This window comes from Rattus rattus, chromosome 14 (assembly GCF_011064425.1).
Source record: "Rattus rattus isolate New Zealand chromosome 14, Rrattus_CSIRO_v1, whole genome shotgun sequence".
Taxonomy (NCBI): domain Eukaryota; kingdom Metazoa; phylum Chordata; class Mammalia; order Rodentia; family Muridae; genus Rattus; species Rattus rattus.
The window spans coordinates 64,092,152-64,106,657 of record NC_046167.1 but is presented as its reverse complement, the minus strand read 5'-3'; the positions used below and the strand labels follow the sequence as shown (position 1 = coordinate 64,106,657).

The window sequence follows — 14,506 nt, the reverse complement described above, 5'->3', positions numbered from 1 at the left end:
TCTATCTGTGTGCACGCCACGGATGGCTCTTAAGAGTTGTCCTGGGAAAGTGAGTCCATAGCTGAGAAAGGGCTACAATGAGTTTCACTCTTTTGGTTCTGTTTTACCTTTCAGCCCATAGTTTCCAAATAAGGCAACAGGCAGATCAGGTGAACCCTCACCTCTCTACCCTGCCTCGGAAGTTCCAAGGATAGAGACAGGGACAGGTCATTTCTGCCCCTTTTCAAACAAACATGCATTGATACTGATGGGAGTCAGTATGCTCTTTGCCTACATGGATAGACTGTACACCGACCACACCTAGCCACCTTTCCTCCAGACTCACCTCTACCTCACAACACCCTTCCCAGTGCATCATGAACGCTTTTCTTCTTTCTGGCTGACTACTTTTAGGCTCCATGTGTGGGAGAGAACAGTAATAATAAACAAAATAAAAGGTTCTCAGGGCGCCGTTTTGTCGTCATGGGTTTGTATAATTTCTACTGTCTCCTTTACTGTTCCCTTCCCGTGGAATTCCTCTGGGATTGCAAAAGGTACAAAAGAGAATTTCACTCCTTTAAAATGTGTTGGGACTAGTCTTGTGGCCCAGTGCATGGTCTGAACTAGGGAAGGTTCCGTGGACTGATGCAAACAATGTATATTACCCGGCTGTTGGATGTGCTTGTCCTCCAAGTGTCTGATCAGCCCACGTAACCTACCATCTAATTTTATTCTGGTATTGATCTGCTGGTGCTTTGTCTATTGATTACAGTGAGGTGCTGTAATTCCCCGCTGTGTAGAAATCAGAGGACAATTTGTAGGAGTCAGTTCTCTCTTTCCACACTGTGGGGTCCAGGGATCAAACTTAGGTCATTAGGCTTGGCAGCAAGCCCCTTAACTTGCTGAGCCATCTCAGAGGCCCCATCCCAAAGACCCTGAATCTTTCTTCACGCTTGTTTTTGTCACTGCGTGTCCTGTCTTCTGACTCGGATGTTCCTTCTTCCATTTGATGGTCACTGAAGGACTTCAACTGAATTATCGTGGGACTGTTTGAGCTCACTCTCCATGTCCTCGGTTTCTGTATTAAATGTCCCACTCATGCTTCACATGGTTCTGCTAACTTCATGAAACGATCTGTCTACATCTTCTAGGACCGCATTGAGTTTTCTTATAATTATTCTTCTGAATGCTTCACTGGACATGTCATCTGTTCAATTTCTTTGCAGTCTGTGGTAGAGGACTATTATCATCTGCAGGGATATTACGTTGTATGGGGTTTTTTTATGTTTGTTATATTCCTGCAGTAAGGTATGTATATCTGAGGGGAGCCAAGATCTCTACCACTCTTATGGGATGACCTTCTCTGTAAGTGGCTTTCTCCTGAAGATGTACCTTGGAAGTACATTGGCTTCATTTCCACCTAAGCACCGTAGTGTAACCTCGGCGATGATTAATGAATTTGGACACGCTGTCTCTGTGGACCATGCAAGACTATGGACACTGCAGCTGTGGTGCCAGACAGCAGAGTCTGGGAAATACATCGGTGTGGACTCTTCTATGGTAGAAGTGGTGGTCCCTGCCAGGTAGTGAAGGTTTGCTCAGGCACTGCTGACTTGTTAATATTGAGGACCTCTGGCACCTCCTGGTAGCACTAGTAACGTGAAGGACCTGAAGAGGTTTATCTCTGAGCAGGTACGGGTTCAGACCCAAGCTCTCCCTGGGGAACACTGATGACAGAAAGCACAGCACTGCTGCTGTGTTCATACCCAGTCTAGACAGGAGTACCTGCTCCCAGTGCTGGGGCAGCCAGCAGTGGGAACAGCATCGGTGTGGTGACAGAGTGATAGGGGACTACTGTGGTGCAAGTTTACTCCTAGCAACCCCAGCAGTGTGACCTCAGCCTGTCAACCACTGTGCATGCCCAGACACACACACACACACACACACAGAGAGAGAGAGAGAGAGAGAGAGAGAGAGAGAGAGAGAGAGAGAGAGAGAGAGAGAGAGCGCAATGAACAGGAAAGGGGTATGATAAGAACTGGAGAGTTTCTCTTCAGACTTCCTTTCTCCTCCCCACGGCAGGCTATCAGACAGGTTGTTCAGCACCATCCCGTGTGAAAAGGGCAACAGTGTAAGTATCTTGATGCCTATTCTGTTCCATTTGTAGCAGTAGCCTGTAAACAGCTCAGGGTGGAAGAGCGGTGAGAACCTGTAAGTACCTGCCTTCAGTGCACAGGAATGAATCAGCAAATGGGATCAGGCTCCCCGTTCCTTGGTTCTTAAGAGCAGTGTCCTCCCCCACCATCCAACTGACATCCATTGCAGCTGAGTCACTCTGCTGGGCAAACCCGAGTGAGATGTCTATTGGTTCCAGGGAACGGGAGGGCACGTCTTACTACCTACAGCACTCTGGGTGGTGACTGGGAGATAATACAAGATGCCTTTCTGAAGCAAGGTCACTGTACCAATGGAAAGCTGCTTCTTAATTTGAGCCAGAAGCTGGTGATGACATGAACCTTTCCAGAGCTGGGGGTGTCTCCATCCCTGCTGACAAGTCTGCCTGGACTCTTCTTTGCCCTCTTCCTACAGAGCAGAGAATGGATATTCATTCCTCATATTATGCTATTGCCCTGAGTATCTGAATCCAACAAGAAACCAGAGTCTCCTGGGCCGGTTTCCAGCAGTGTTCTCCCTTAGCCACTACCTCTGCAGTCATCCATGTGAAATGGATGGATCCATGTGTATGGTGGAGATAAGTACTGGTGTCATGAGGCTCTCCACCATGTTGTGGATCTTCATGCTAGCCCCTTCCTTTTGTATTTTGGAAACCCCTACTGTTGTCTGTGGGCCTCCTGAGAACTTTGCTTGACCTTCCCGCTCTGGTTCTTGGATTGTCTGATATTCTGAGGTACTGTCTGAGTACATTTGATCATTGGTGTCCACATGTGAATCCATATGGTATACCCCTGACGGAGTACTATGCTAAAGAGGCTTCCTACTGCCATAGGCTTGCCTAGTCAAAGGAATGGTAGTTGTCTTGCACCCTGGGCCTGCCTCTGAAAAACTGAAGACATCTGATCTCTGTGCATCAGTCTCCCATTATTACAGTAGTTAAAGCATGGCGTCTGTACTGGTTTGAATGAGAATGGCCCCCATAGTTTCATCATAGTCTCATGTATCCAAATACTTGGTCCCCAGTTGGTGGAACTGTTTGGGAGGGATTAGTATGAAGTGGCCTTGTTGAAGGAGAAGTGTCACTGGAAGCAGGCTTAGAGATTTCAAAAGCCCCTGGCATCCCCAATTGTGTCTACCTCAAGGTTGTATCTCAGGGTGTGAAATGTCAGCTCCAGTCCGGGTCTGCCTGCTGCCGTCCTTTCTGCTGTAGTCATGGACTCTAACCCTCAGAAGCTGTAAACCCCAAAGAAACTCTTTCTTCTATAAGTTACTTTGGTCAGGCTACCTTGTCATATCAATAGAAAAATAACTAAGATAGCATCTGACAGTGATGTGAACCTGACTCTGAATCTCAGGTTCTTCATCTACACAATGGCCATGGTATTGGGGGGACATCAACTACAAGGAAGATTCAGACAAATCCAAATTAAATGGTGTATTATAATTCTCTCTTTTTCTCTCTCCCTCTCTCTGTCTCCTCCCTCTCTCTCCTACCTCCCCTCCTCCCTCCCCCTCCTGTCTCTCTCTCTCCCTCTCCATCTCTCTCTCCCCTCTTTCTTTCTCCTCTCTCTCAAGTTCTCATTTCTGTTGAATGAATACTGATAGTCTCTAACCCCTCTATCAGAACAAAGGCATGGCAAACCATTCTGTTCATGTGTGTTGCTATGCGTGTTTACCTTGAAGCCAGAATTTGCACTGATTTTTTTTTTCAGGTTGGCTGAAAGGAGCTGCTGACTATAGTTCCTGGCTAAGCTAACAATTCTCTGCGGCATCACCTGGTTTTCATTTGATCTTAGCTTGATTTCAAATCAGCAATGCAATTATCGGGAACTGGCCTGAAATCATTGCTCATTGCTTTGGCTCTTAAGATTATAGCTACAGCACTGTTCTCACAACTCATAATCATAGTGATTCCTTCTGTGTCTGGATTTCAGGACATCTGAAAGTCTCCTGGTCCACAGGTCTGCAAATGAATTTTGAATTCTCCATAGACATCAAATTATCTCAAACATAACTTCTAAGTCTGATAAGGTGACATCAACAGAAGGCAATTTGTTTTTGTACTGTATAGAATAGAAATTATATTCCGCTAATTCTAGAAATTCTAGGTAAGCAACCATCTAGGTTTGCCTAGCATTGAGTTTTGCTGGACTTGGGAATTTCAGTTTTACAGCCAAGACCATTTAGTCAAATTAGGACAAGTTGGTGATCCTAGAAGAGAAGAGCTGAGTGTTAGCACTGTACCTTTCCATTCCTCCTCCACGACACTAGCCAATTGTCTATTCCCCATCCATAACTGACGTTGACCCAGGAAAGATGTGTTTCTCCTATTGGCAGTTGGCAGCACTCCTTCACGGTCTTGTGGAACTATAAACAAATAAACATTTTTCTCCCCAAGTTGGCTTTTGTCAGGGTTTTATCCCAACAACGGAATGAAACTAGGTTAGAAAAACCCAGGTTCCAGCAGCAAACCACTGAACTGAGAACGGGACCCCCGTTGAAGGAATCAGAGAAAGAACTGGAAGAGCTTGAAGGAGCTTGAGACCCCATATGTACAACAATGCCAAGCAACCAGAGCTTCCAGGGACTAAGCCACTACCTAAAGACTATACATGGACTGACCCTGGACTCTGACCTCATAGGTAGCAATGAATATCCTAGTAAGAGCACCAGTGGAAGGGGAAGCCCTGGGTCCTGCTAAGACTGAACCCCAGTGAACTAGACTGTCGGGGGAGGGCGGCAATGGGGAGGGTGGGGAGGGAACACCCATAAGGAAGGGGGAGGGAAGGGATGTTTGCCCGAAACCGGAAAGGGAATAACACTCGAAATGTACATAAGAAATACTCAAGTTAATAAAAAAAAAACAAAAAAAAAAAAAACCCAGGTTCTTTGGACACTAAAGAAGTCAGAGGCTGACCTAAGTATGGGAGCTGAGACTTTCCTCTCTGGAATCCTGGGAATTATTTTTTACTCGATTTTATGAATAGGGTCAGTCTTCCTCCTCGTGAGATGGGAAATTGATACTCTCTACTACATTCTAGCTTTGTGGTCTTGCCTAAGTCCTTCCTACTCTCAATTTCCTGAATCCTTGATTACAAAGCTCCTTTTAAAATCAGAGGTGATCTGGAGATGCTGTCCAGGTCTAAGCAGTTCTATTGCCCACAGATTCAATCGCCAGAACCAAAGAGAGGAAGGAAGGGAATGAAATGGAAGGGAGGGAGGGGGGAGATGAAAAAGGAGAAGAAATAGAAGAAATATTAATAAAGGAGAGTAGGGCGGGGAGGGGAGGGGAATTGGTGAGGAGATGCTTGGAGGTCAGGGTGTGCATTTCACAAAAGACACTGAACTCGTGCCAGCTCCTTCCACCCCTCTGTGGTGAGGCTTATATCCAGGCATGGTGCGAGACACCATCAAAATGTCTCCCTGTGGATTTAGATTCAACATCTCCCTGTTAGAGTTGCATTACATCAGAGACAGAAGGGGTTGTTGTGGTGGTGGTTGTTGTTATTGTTATATTGCTGTTTTTATTGTTGTTGTTGTTGTTATAAGAATTTTGTTTTCTCCGGAATGACTATCACTCATGATCCCTGAGCTCCTGAGATATAAAAATCTAGATTCTAATGGCTGACAGGATGACACAGCAGGCAAGAGCACTTGATACTCTTTCAGAGGACTGGGGTTTTGTTCCTTATCACCCACATCACACAGGTTACAGCCACTGCAACTCTAACTCCAGGTGATCCCTCTCCTGGTCTCAGCAAACACTCCTTCATATATGCGTATAGCACAGACGCAGATGAATATCTTTTTAATGGCTCGGTTCTCAAACTTAGTCATTTAACAAATAGAGAATCCGAGGCCAGAACAGATGGGTGAGTTACATTCTTGCCAGACGGCACGTCTAAATTCCAATCCTTTAACTTCCCAATTTGCTCATCCAATGTTCTTCTATCAGATGGAATCTTGACCCTTTCTTCAAGGATTCTGTCTCTCAGGGAGTGCAATAAGTTAGGAGTCCAAGAGTAGAACCCTCTTGGGGGAGAGAGTCATGCACTGCTTGTGTTTAATTAAAAGGCATGAAGGCTGGTTTTGCTAGAAGGCATTGAGAGGAAGAATTGGGTGCTAAATGCAGATTATGCCTCGGGCAAGCCAAGAGGGGTATCAGGAGCACTAATTAGCAGGAGGCCAGCTAACGTTAACATTAACTTCAGTTACTGCCGTCAGATTAATTCTGATCATGGGATGGTTCCTGATCAGCAGGATGTTTGCCTCTCTAACAAATGCCTAAAAGAGGAGAGGTTCATTTTGGTCTCAAGGGTTTCGGTTCTGGGTTGATTGGCTCTGTTGCTTGGGGGCTGTGGTTGAAGCAGTATGTCATGGTGGGAAGCACATGGTAGAGAAAAGTTGCTCACTCCAGAGCAGCCAGAAGCAGAGAGGAACAATAGGAAACAGCCTGAGTCAGGACACATACTTTAATGTCACATTCCAAACAACCACTTCCTCTGACTACCCCCCACCCCCTTTCATGGTTTTACCACCTCCCAAGAGTCTTTAAACTTTGGATTCACGATCAGTTAAACCATTCATTAGGCTAAAGACCTGATGATCTAATTATGTTTGGAAACACTTTCCCAGACACACCCGGAACTGTGATTTACAAATCTCCTAGGTGTCTCGAAATCCAATCAGGATCACAGTGACAGTAACCTAGACATTTTTTTCTGCTAATAGATATAATTCCATAGGCACAAAATTTGGGCTCCCTGACCTGGAAATGTAAGGTACCACCCACTGATATAAAGTGGGCTGTTGGCACCAGTCCCGGAGACAACCAGATGAGCACACCTTTTGTATCTAGAGCGTGGGTAATAGCAGGCTCACCCTGTGTTGTCAGAAAGCCTGCAATGCTTCTGACTCCAGCCTGATGTACCTCTCTAACGCAGGCTGGTGCTTTCAGACAGGCTCTCCCCTTGGCGCATCCTGCTGGGAATGTGAAATCACTTTTTAAGCTGGAAAGGACCTGAAAGTGTAATCAAAAAGCCATGCCCAATTTGCTCAGCCCAGGCAGCTGACAGAGGAAAGGTAGAAAGTGCTTCTTGCCAAGGATGGCTCGTGAAATGGATTAGAGAATCAGCGATGTTAGTTCAGCTGTGGCTTTGCAGATCATAAGTAACCCCAGTGGCTACTGTGTCACCCTCACCATTTTGGTGAGGCGGGGACTGTGACTGATCATGAATTACTTTAACTACACCCCCACCCCAAACTGCAGATACGAATCTGGATTCAAGGTAATTTCTCTCCATTACACTGTGAAGAAAGATGAGCCTGCTTATCAGGATCTAGGAGAAGTTCAGAATTAGCTAAACCCAGTAATGCTGTACGACAAAGTGCTTCTGAGGATAATCGAAGGAACATATAATGCGATATTCTAAAACCAATTGTTCATTAGATTTGAATGGAAAATAAACCATAAGTGAAACTGTATCTAACAAAAGAGGTTTCCTAGCTGTATCTGTAACCTCCCTGTTCCAAGCTGCACTAAGTAGGGCAGAGAGTTCCAGTATAACAAAAGAAGTTAGCTCTTGAAGTTTGTCAGAATAGATTCGACGCATAGTCATACAACAAGAAGAATAATAATGATAGCTAATGTAAATGTTTATCATGTGCAAAGAGCAAAGCTAATCACATCTATGTATCTTACAGTAGACAGGAAAATAAGCGTTGAATGGTAGGCGTTGTCATAGTTACCACATTAAAATCCTATGAGTTAGGTACTGTTATTGTCTTGATTTCTCAGGTAAACAGGTCTCAAGACAGCAAGTTTATGAAAGCTGGGAGGAAGGGAAGGGCCTGATTATTTCCTCATTTCTAACCGATTCAGGAGCCTATGTTTGGACTGAGATGATCTAGCCCCTTCCTGGTGTTTGGGATGTCCTTGTTCAAGTTATTTTCATCCACGTGGTAAACAAACTTTGTGACTGAAAGGGGCACATGGGTCGCTCGTGTTGATTTTAGTTTATGGTTGAAAGCATGGGTTTGGGGATGGAGTTCTGACACTAGCTGGCTATGTGAACAGCCACAGTTATCTATCTTCATTCCAGTTTCCTGATCTACAAACTAGGGTTAATAACCCTTCCTTTATAGGGTTGTTGGAAGAATAAACTCCCATAAGTTCTCCATAAATATTGCCTATTTCTAATCGCTAAATGTACCTGTCTTAAATGCAAATCAAATGGCCTTCTTGTAACATACCTGCCTGGGCTGTCTATTTAAAGACGTGGCTACCGTCCAAAGGACATCTTTTTCAGCTTGGAAAGATACCATCATCTAAGCTGACAGCTATAAATTCTAGAATGAAGATGTTCTGATGCTGAGTGATAGTTAGAAATAGCCTAAAGCCACAGAGGATGGGAGGTCTATGGTATCAAGTACTATCTGTCTTTGGGCTTTGTAGACACTGGTGTTTGTGTGTGAAGCTGACTTGAATTATCAGTGTTCTCTATACACAGAGCATGTGGGAAACTGTCATCTCAGCCATAGCCACGGCTGTCACTCTGCGAACAGCAGCTCTGTCAGTTTCTAGAGGAAAATGAAGGCCTGCCTTCATGGAAGACATATGAGATGCGGCAGGCAGACTCTCTGGTCATAATGTAATGGCCCCACATCGGCCATGCCTCTGGTACTTTTTCATCTTCACATCTCAAAAGTCCTTTCTCGGGGAGTTAAATATATCTGGAGGACCCCAAATATTAGACGTTCAACATGATTAGCCCCTTAATTGGCTAATCCGTGGTTGACATCTTCTCCAAGCTTCCAGATGAGAAGCCAAAGCTTTCAGAGGTAAGACCCAGGAGGTAAGGGAGCAGGCAACAGACCCAACCTATCACCAATGTTTTGGTCTCTATCCACTTAACCATCAGCACTGGATCATACCCAGAAAGAACCATTCAGGGGCTAGGGAGATGACTCAGCAGCCAAAGTCATGAGAACCTGAGTTCAGTCTTCTAGAACTCACACAAAAACTCAGGGCACACACAGCCTGTCTATAACCCCAGCACTGAGAAGGCAGAAACAGAAAGGTCTCTGACGCTTACTGACCAGAAAGTCTAGCTGTGTTGGTGGATTCCAGGTTCAGAGAGGGAGCCTGTCTCAAAAAATAAAGTAAAAGATTGGAGAAAACATTGACACCAACCTCTGCCCTTCACATGTGTACTTAAACAGAAGAAACATTCACTAAAAGTGGAATGAACTGTGGCAATGTCTAGACTGTTCTATGGAAAGCCTCTCTAAGAGCTTAACTCTGACACCCTTTCAAAGGTGCCAGGAGCAGTCAGGGCTTTCCAGAATACATGAAGGGCCTGATTATTAAATTACGTTAGTGATTTCACCCATTGAAGTCTAATTAAAAATCTGCTACTTTGCCTAATGATTGTTGCAAAGGAGAGAATTGTTGAGTAATTCTAAACATTTAACCTCCATCTTTGGTCGAAGATATGCTCTTACTGAGCACTGGGCTATGGGGGGTCCTTCTCTGTAGACCTAGGTCCCCAACATAGAGTCTGCATTGCTATTGTCCTGCTAAAGAAGCTACCTCCCAATGACTGGACACTGGGAATTATTTTAGAGGTGAAGTGAAAAGGATCATGGAAGTTGGTACCTATGACCATAGAAGGAATTTTCTAGTTCCATGTCATTGAATGAAAAAGCTACCTTTTCCATCAAAGAGAGAATCCAAGATTCATACTTAAATTTTCAATTTGAAAAAAAAAATAAACTTTTTGATGCTCTACTCCATTACATGTGTTTTTTTCCTTTTATTTTTAAGTCAGTTTTAATTCTGAGTCTCATGATTAGTCTTCAGACGCATTTACGGCCTCTTGGGGACTTGCTTTTGTGATTTATTGAGGTTGTCCTGCTGTGACTTAAGTTGGCATAGTGTTAGAACCTTCCAACTTTATTCCTCAGAATTCCACCCTAGAAAACTATATTTGAATTTTGCAGGTCTATAATACCTGTTCAAATCCAGCAATGGTACCAGCATATAATAACAATGATTATAAATGGTAGGAACACCATTCATTCTTTTACCTCTCCTGTCCTAAAATAGAATTCAGAAATAGCCTAAAGTGAGAAGTCAATGTCAGCCAAAGCATTAAGGGCTCCTTGTTCTTCTCCCTATTGAGAACTGCAGCACAGGGTAGGAACGCCTGACTCCAGGGTCCCAGGTGCACAAAAACATCTTTTCTTGTGGCCAAAAGGGAGACAGATTTTGGATACAAGTTCTGGGATTTGGCTTGGAAGTTTGACTCTCCTTTATTAGGTAGTAGGATTGGAGAATACTTCCTAACTTTCACAGCTTCTATTTCCCTATTTATTGAAATAATTAGAATGGGTATATCACAGTGATAGGCAAGGTATCATGTGTCAGTAATCCCATCACTTGAGAGGAAGAGTCAAGCAGATCACGAGTTTGAAGCCAACCTAGTCTATACCATGAGACTCTGTCTCAAAAACCAAAGTAGCTTGGTTGTACAATGTTTAGCATGTACAAGACTCTGGGTTCAATCCCTACCATGAAAAAGATAGAAAAATGAATAGGCATGCCCCAGCTTATGAGAACTACACAAGAGAATGCTGGGAAGTGAGTGGCAGAAGCAATTTAACCCTTGCTCATTATCTCACTCTGATTCAACAGTTGGTTATGAATTTCTCATTCCCTCCATAAACCAGTCTCCTATCAGAATCTTTATCTAGTCTTGTCCTTGGCAGCCGTCCTCAAAGAAAATGATAATTCATGACGGTTCCGTGTGGAATGCTAATTTGAAAACCTTTCAAGCAACTAGCAAGGCTGATTTAACGCAGAGAACAATAAATAGTAGGTAAAGAGCAAGTTGAATGGAGTCCTCCATAGTCCCTATAAAGATACATCCCCGACTAAATGCCTAGAACCTGTAATGTACTTATTTTTGGAAAAGTGCACTTGCAGATGAACTGCAGTTAAGGATCTTGAGGTGATGGAATCATTCCAAATGAACCAGCTGAGACTTGAGCACATTGGCAAGTATCCTTGTAAGAAAAAAAAAGAAGAAAACCAGGAGGAAATCAGACAGGCAGTGGAGGTGATACGCTCACTGTGTTGACACTGGAATGTTACAGGCTCAAGTCCAGGAGTGCTGATTGTCACCCAAAACTGGAAGAGGCAAAGAACAATTCTTCCCTAGTGCCCCTGAGAGGAGCTCCAAGCTGCAATAAAACCAATTTCAGCAGCCGAATTGTTAGAGTAGTCATGGGAAAGTAGTACATGCTATTGTGATTATTATTAATAAATACAAATTGATTGTACACGTTTTTAATCCTTTACATTTTAGCCATGATATAGAGAATGCAGAGAAGACTCTATCAGCTGGGGAGATATTTTATATATATGTCCATATATATATATATATATGTATGTATATATATGCAATATATATGTATATATATGCAATATATGATATATATATATATCATATATTAGCAATGGAAGTGTCTTAGTTAGGGTTTTACTGCTGTGAACAGATACCATGACCAAGGCAACTCTAATAAGGACATTTAATTGGGGCCGGCTTACAGGTTCAGAGGTTCAATCCATTATCATCAAGGTGGGAACATGGCAGCATCCAGGCAGGCCTGGTGCAGGAGGAGGTGAGAGTTCTACATCTTCATCTGAAGGCTGCTAGCAGAATATTGGCTTCCAGGCAGCTGGGATGAGGGTCTTCAAGCCCACACCCACAGTGACACCTACTCTAATAAGACCACACCTACTCCAACAGGGCCATACCTTCTAATAGCGCCACTTCTTGGGCTAAGCATATACAAACCATCACAGGAGGGAACCTGTAATCACAGCACTGAAAGAGGGAGACAGAAAGAACCCTGAAGTTCACTGGTCAGTCAACCTAACCAATCAGGGAGCTACAGGTTCAGTGAAAGGCTCTGTGTCAAAAAGATGTAAAGTGGAGAAGCAATTGAGGAAGACACACAGTGTTGACCTCTGACCTCCACATTCTATACACTAATAGGAGGAAGGGAGGGAGGGAAAGGCAAAGTCCCTACCCCAGTAATTTTCGAACCAGAAATCTTATTAAAATATCGGCAGTCAAAATAGAGGTCAAGGGCAGATGGACGTTTTTCTGAATCCTGAAGTCACATTATGTTATGCTGCTTTAAAATCAACGAAGTGTCCCATGACTGCTATAAAGGACTAAAACAGGACACCACATTTAAGGAAAACACTGACCTTCATTTATACTTGCATACCAGTTTAGGTGGTGCCTGTCAGTCACACCCAAGCACACTTGACCTCAATACCAACAGGAGGCTTTCCACCCCTATTTCACAAGCCCTCCAAATCCAGTGAACCCAAACCGGGAGCACGTGTGACCCCACTCCCTCCCCTGTGTAACAAGCAACGTTCATAACCGCCAACACCCTTTAAGGTGTTGTTAGCGAGGGTGCAAAGTTGGCTCCGTCCTCCGACTTTCCTTCAGAGTTCATGTATCATCGCTTGGCATCTTCGATGTTGACCCACTCGGGATGCAGTGTTCCTTTCATGAGTACATAGTGAGCTAAGGTTCTGTCAAGGGTATTGCTGTGTGTTTAGGACGGAAACTTTGTAAAATTTCTTTTCAACTCTGAAAATTGAAAGTTAGCTTTCTTATTACAAAAAAAAAGAAGAAGAAGAAAAGAAGAAAACAATTTCTCCATTTCCTGGGGGTATAGTATAACAAGAAGATGAGAACACATCAAGAACAAAACCTCAAATTGATTATATAAGGGGTAATAAAGGTGGCTGGAAACTTTGAGCAGCAGAATGATGCATTGGCACCTGTGCTGTTAGTAAGATTGGAATTCTGGGCAATTGTCTTATATCTTAGCTCAACGGAGGTGAATGAACTTTGGAACCATTGCTCGGGGTGGAGACGTACACCCCTGCGGTTTCGGTATGGTGCTCTGAATGCCTTCGTTTAGTAAGTACATGACCTGAGACTTAATCCCCCCCAAGACAGGAAGCGTGTTTATGCTTTCCTGACTCTAGGCATCAGGCAAACATATGGCCATCTCCAACCTCTAGCTACAAACCGTACCTGGAGACCTAGTGGCTCAGTGCAAGTCAGAATATTAACTTGACAGCTTCTCAAACCTTTGTTTCTAATGCATAATAGGATCTCAGTAAATATTAGCTGCCAGCCAAACAAGCATGTATGAACAGATTGATATGTATATGTATGTATGTATGTATGTATGTATGTATGTCTTGAGTATCATTAGTATACAATGAACATGTATGAAAACGTGGACATGTATGAACGCATGTGTTGAGCATCACTAACAAAAAAGTGTCAAATAACCCATGAGTCAAGAAAGAAGTCTTTAGTAACTTGCCCAGCAACAGACGCTAAAAGTCTAAAGCAGTTTCCCAAGGTGTATTCTGTAGATCTAGCAGGGAGAGTTATCATGTGTTCTGTGATAAATAATTTTTCACAGCTAGACATAATAGTGGATAAGTCAGGTACCCATTACGCGCATAGTCTGGCAATGCATTTGAATGGTAAAATTCAAAATTGGTGGATAGGAGCCATGAGAAAACACAAAGAGGTGTATTTCAAATAGGACAGTCAGGAAATGCCTCCCTGTGAACCGTCTTTTGAGCAGGGACTCGGAGTGAGGAAAAGAGCCATGCTAATGTCTGGTAAAGAATAATCTAAGCAGAGAACAGGTGTCAAAACCCTGAGGCAGGATAACAAGCAGAGAGGCCGGCATGACTGAACAGGAATGTGAGGAGAGATGAGATCCGAGTTAACAGAGGGCCAGATCATGCAGAGGCTCTCAGCCACACTGTTTTGTCTGCGCTGTGGCTGCAATGTGGTGCCATAAGAGTCTGAATGGGGACTGGCAGAAGCTCGCACACAGAGTAGACTGTGAGCGGCAAGTCTGGGGATCTCTTGGATGGCTAACTTAGAGGGCCGGAGGAAGATGGCCTCCTGGACTAGAACGGCCTATGCAGAACTAGTGAACAACAATCAGACTGGGTCTATGTTTTCGTGGAGTGAATGAGTGAATAAGATTGCCTGGGGTTTGCATGCAGTTGATTAGAAAAGAGAGGAATGACAAGATGTTGAGACAAGGCCTAAGAGGGTCACTTCTCTGAGTATCTCTCTCTTGGCCACTCCATCAACTACCAATGTCCCACTCTTGGTCAGCAGCACAGTCCAGTTGCCAGGCTACCTCGGAAGCCCAGGAGAACCTTCATACATGACTCTCCTAGGGCAGATCCTCTGGCCTTGAGGACTCGTCAGCTTTGACTGGAGCT

The 14,506-nt window shown here is 43.9% G+C and overlaps 1 protein-coding gene across 1 annotated transcript in view; it reads left to right on the top strand.

Annotated features, from left to right (window-relative positions):
* Positions 1 to 1,425: 1,425 nt before the first annotated feature.
* Positions 1,426 to 14,506, top strand: part of Dtnbp1 (dystrobrevin binding protein 1) — a 191,633-nt gene continuing 178,552 nt past the window's right edge. Inside the window, 1 exon segment of the mRNA XM_032884248.1 lies at positions 1,426 to 1,562. Coding sequence (XP_032740139.1) covers positions 1,426 to 1,562 — 137 coding nt within the window.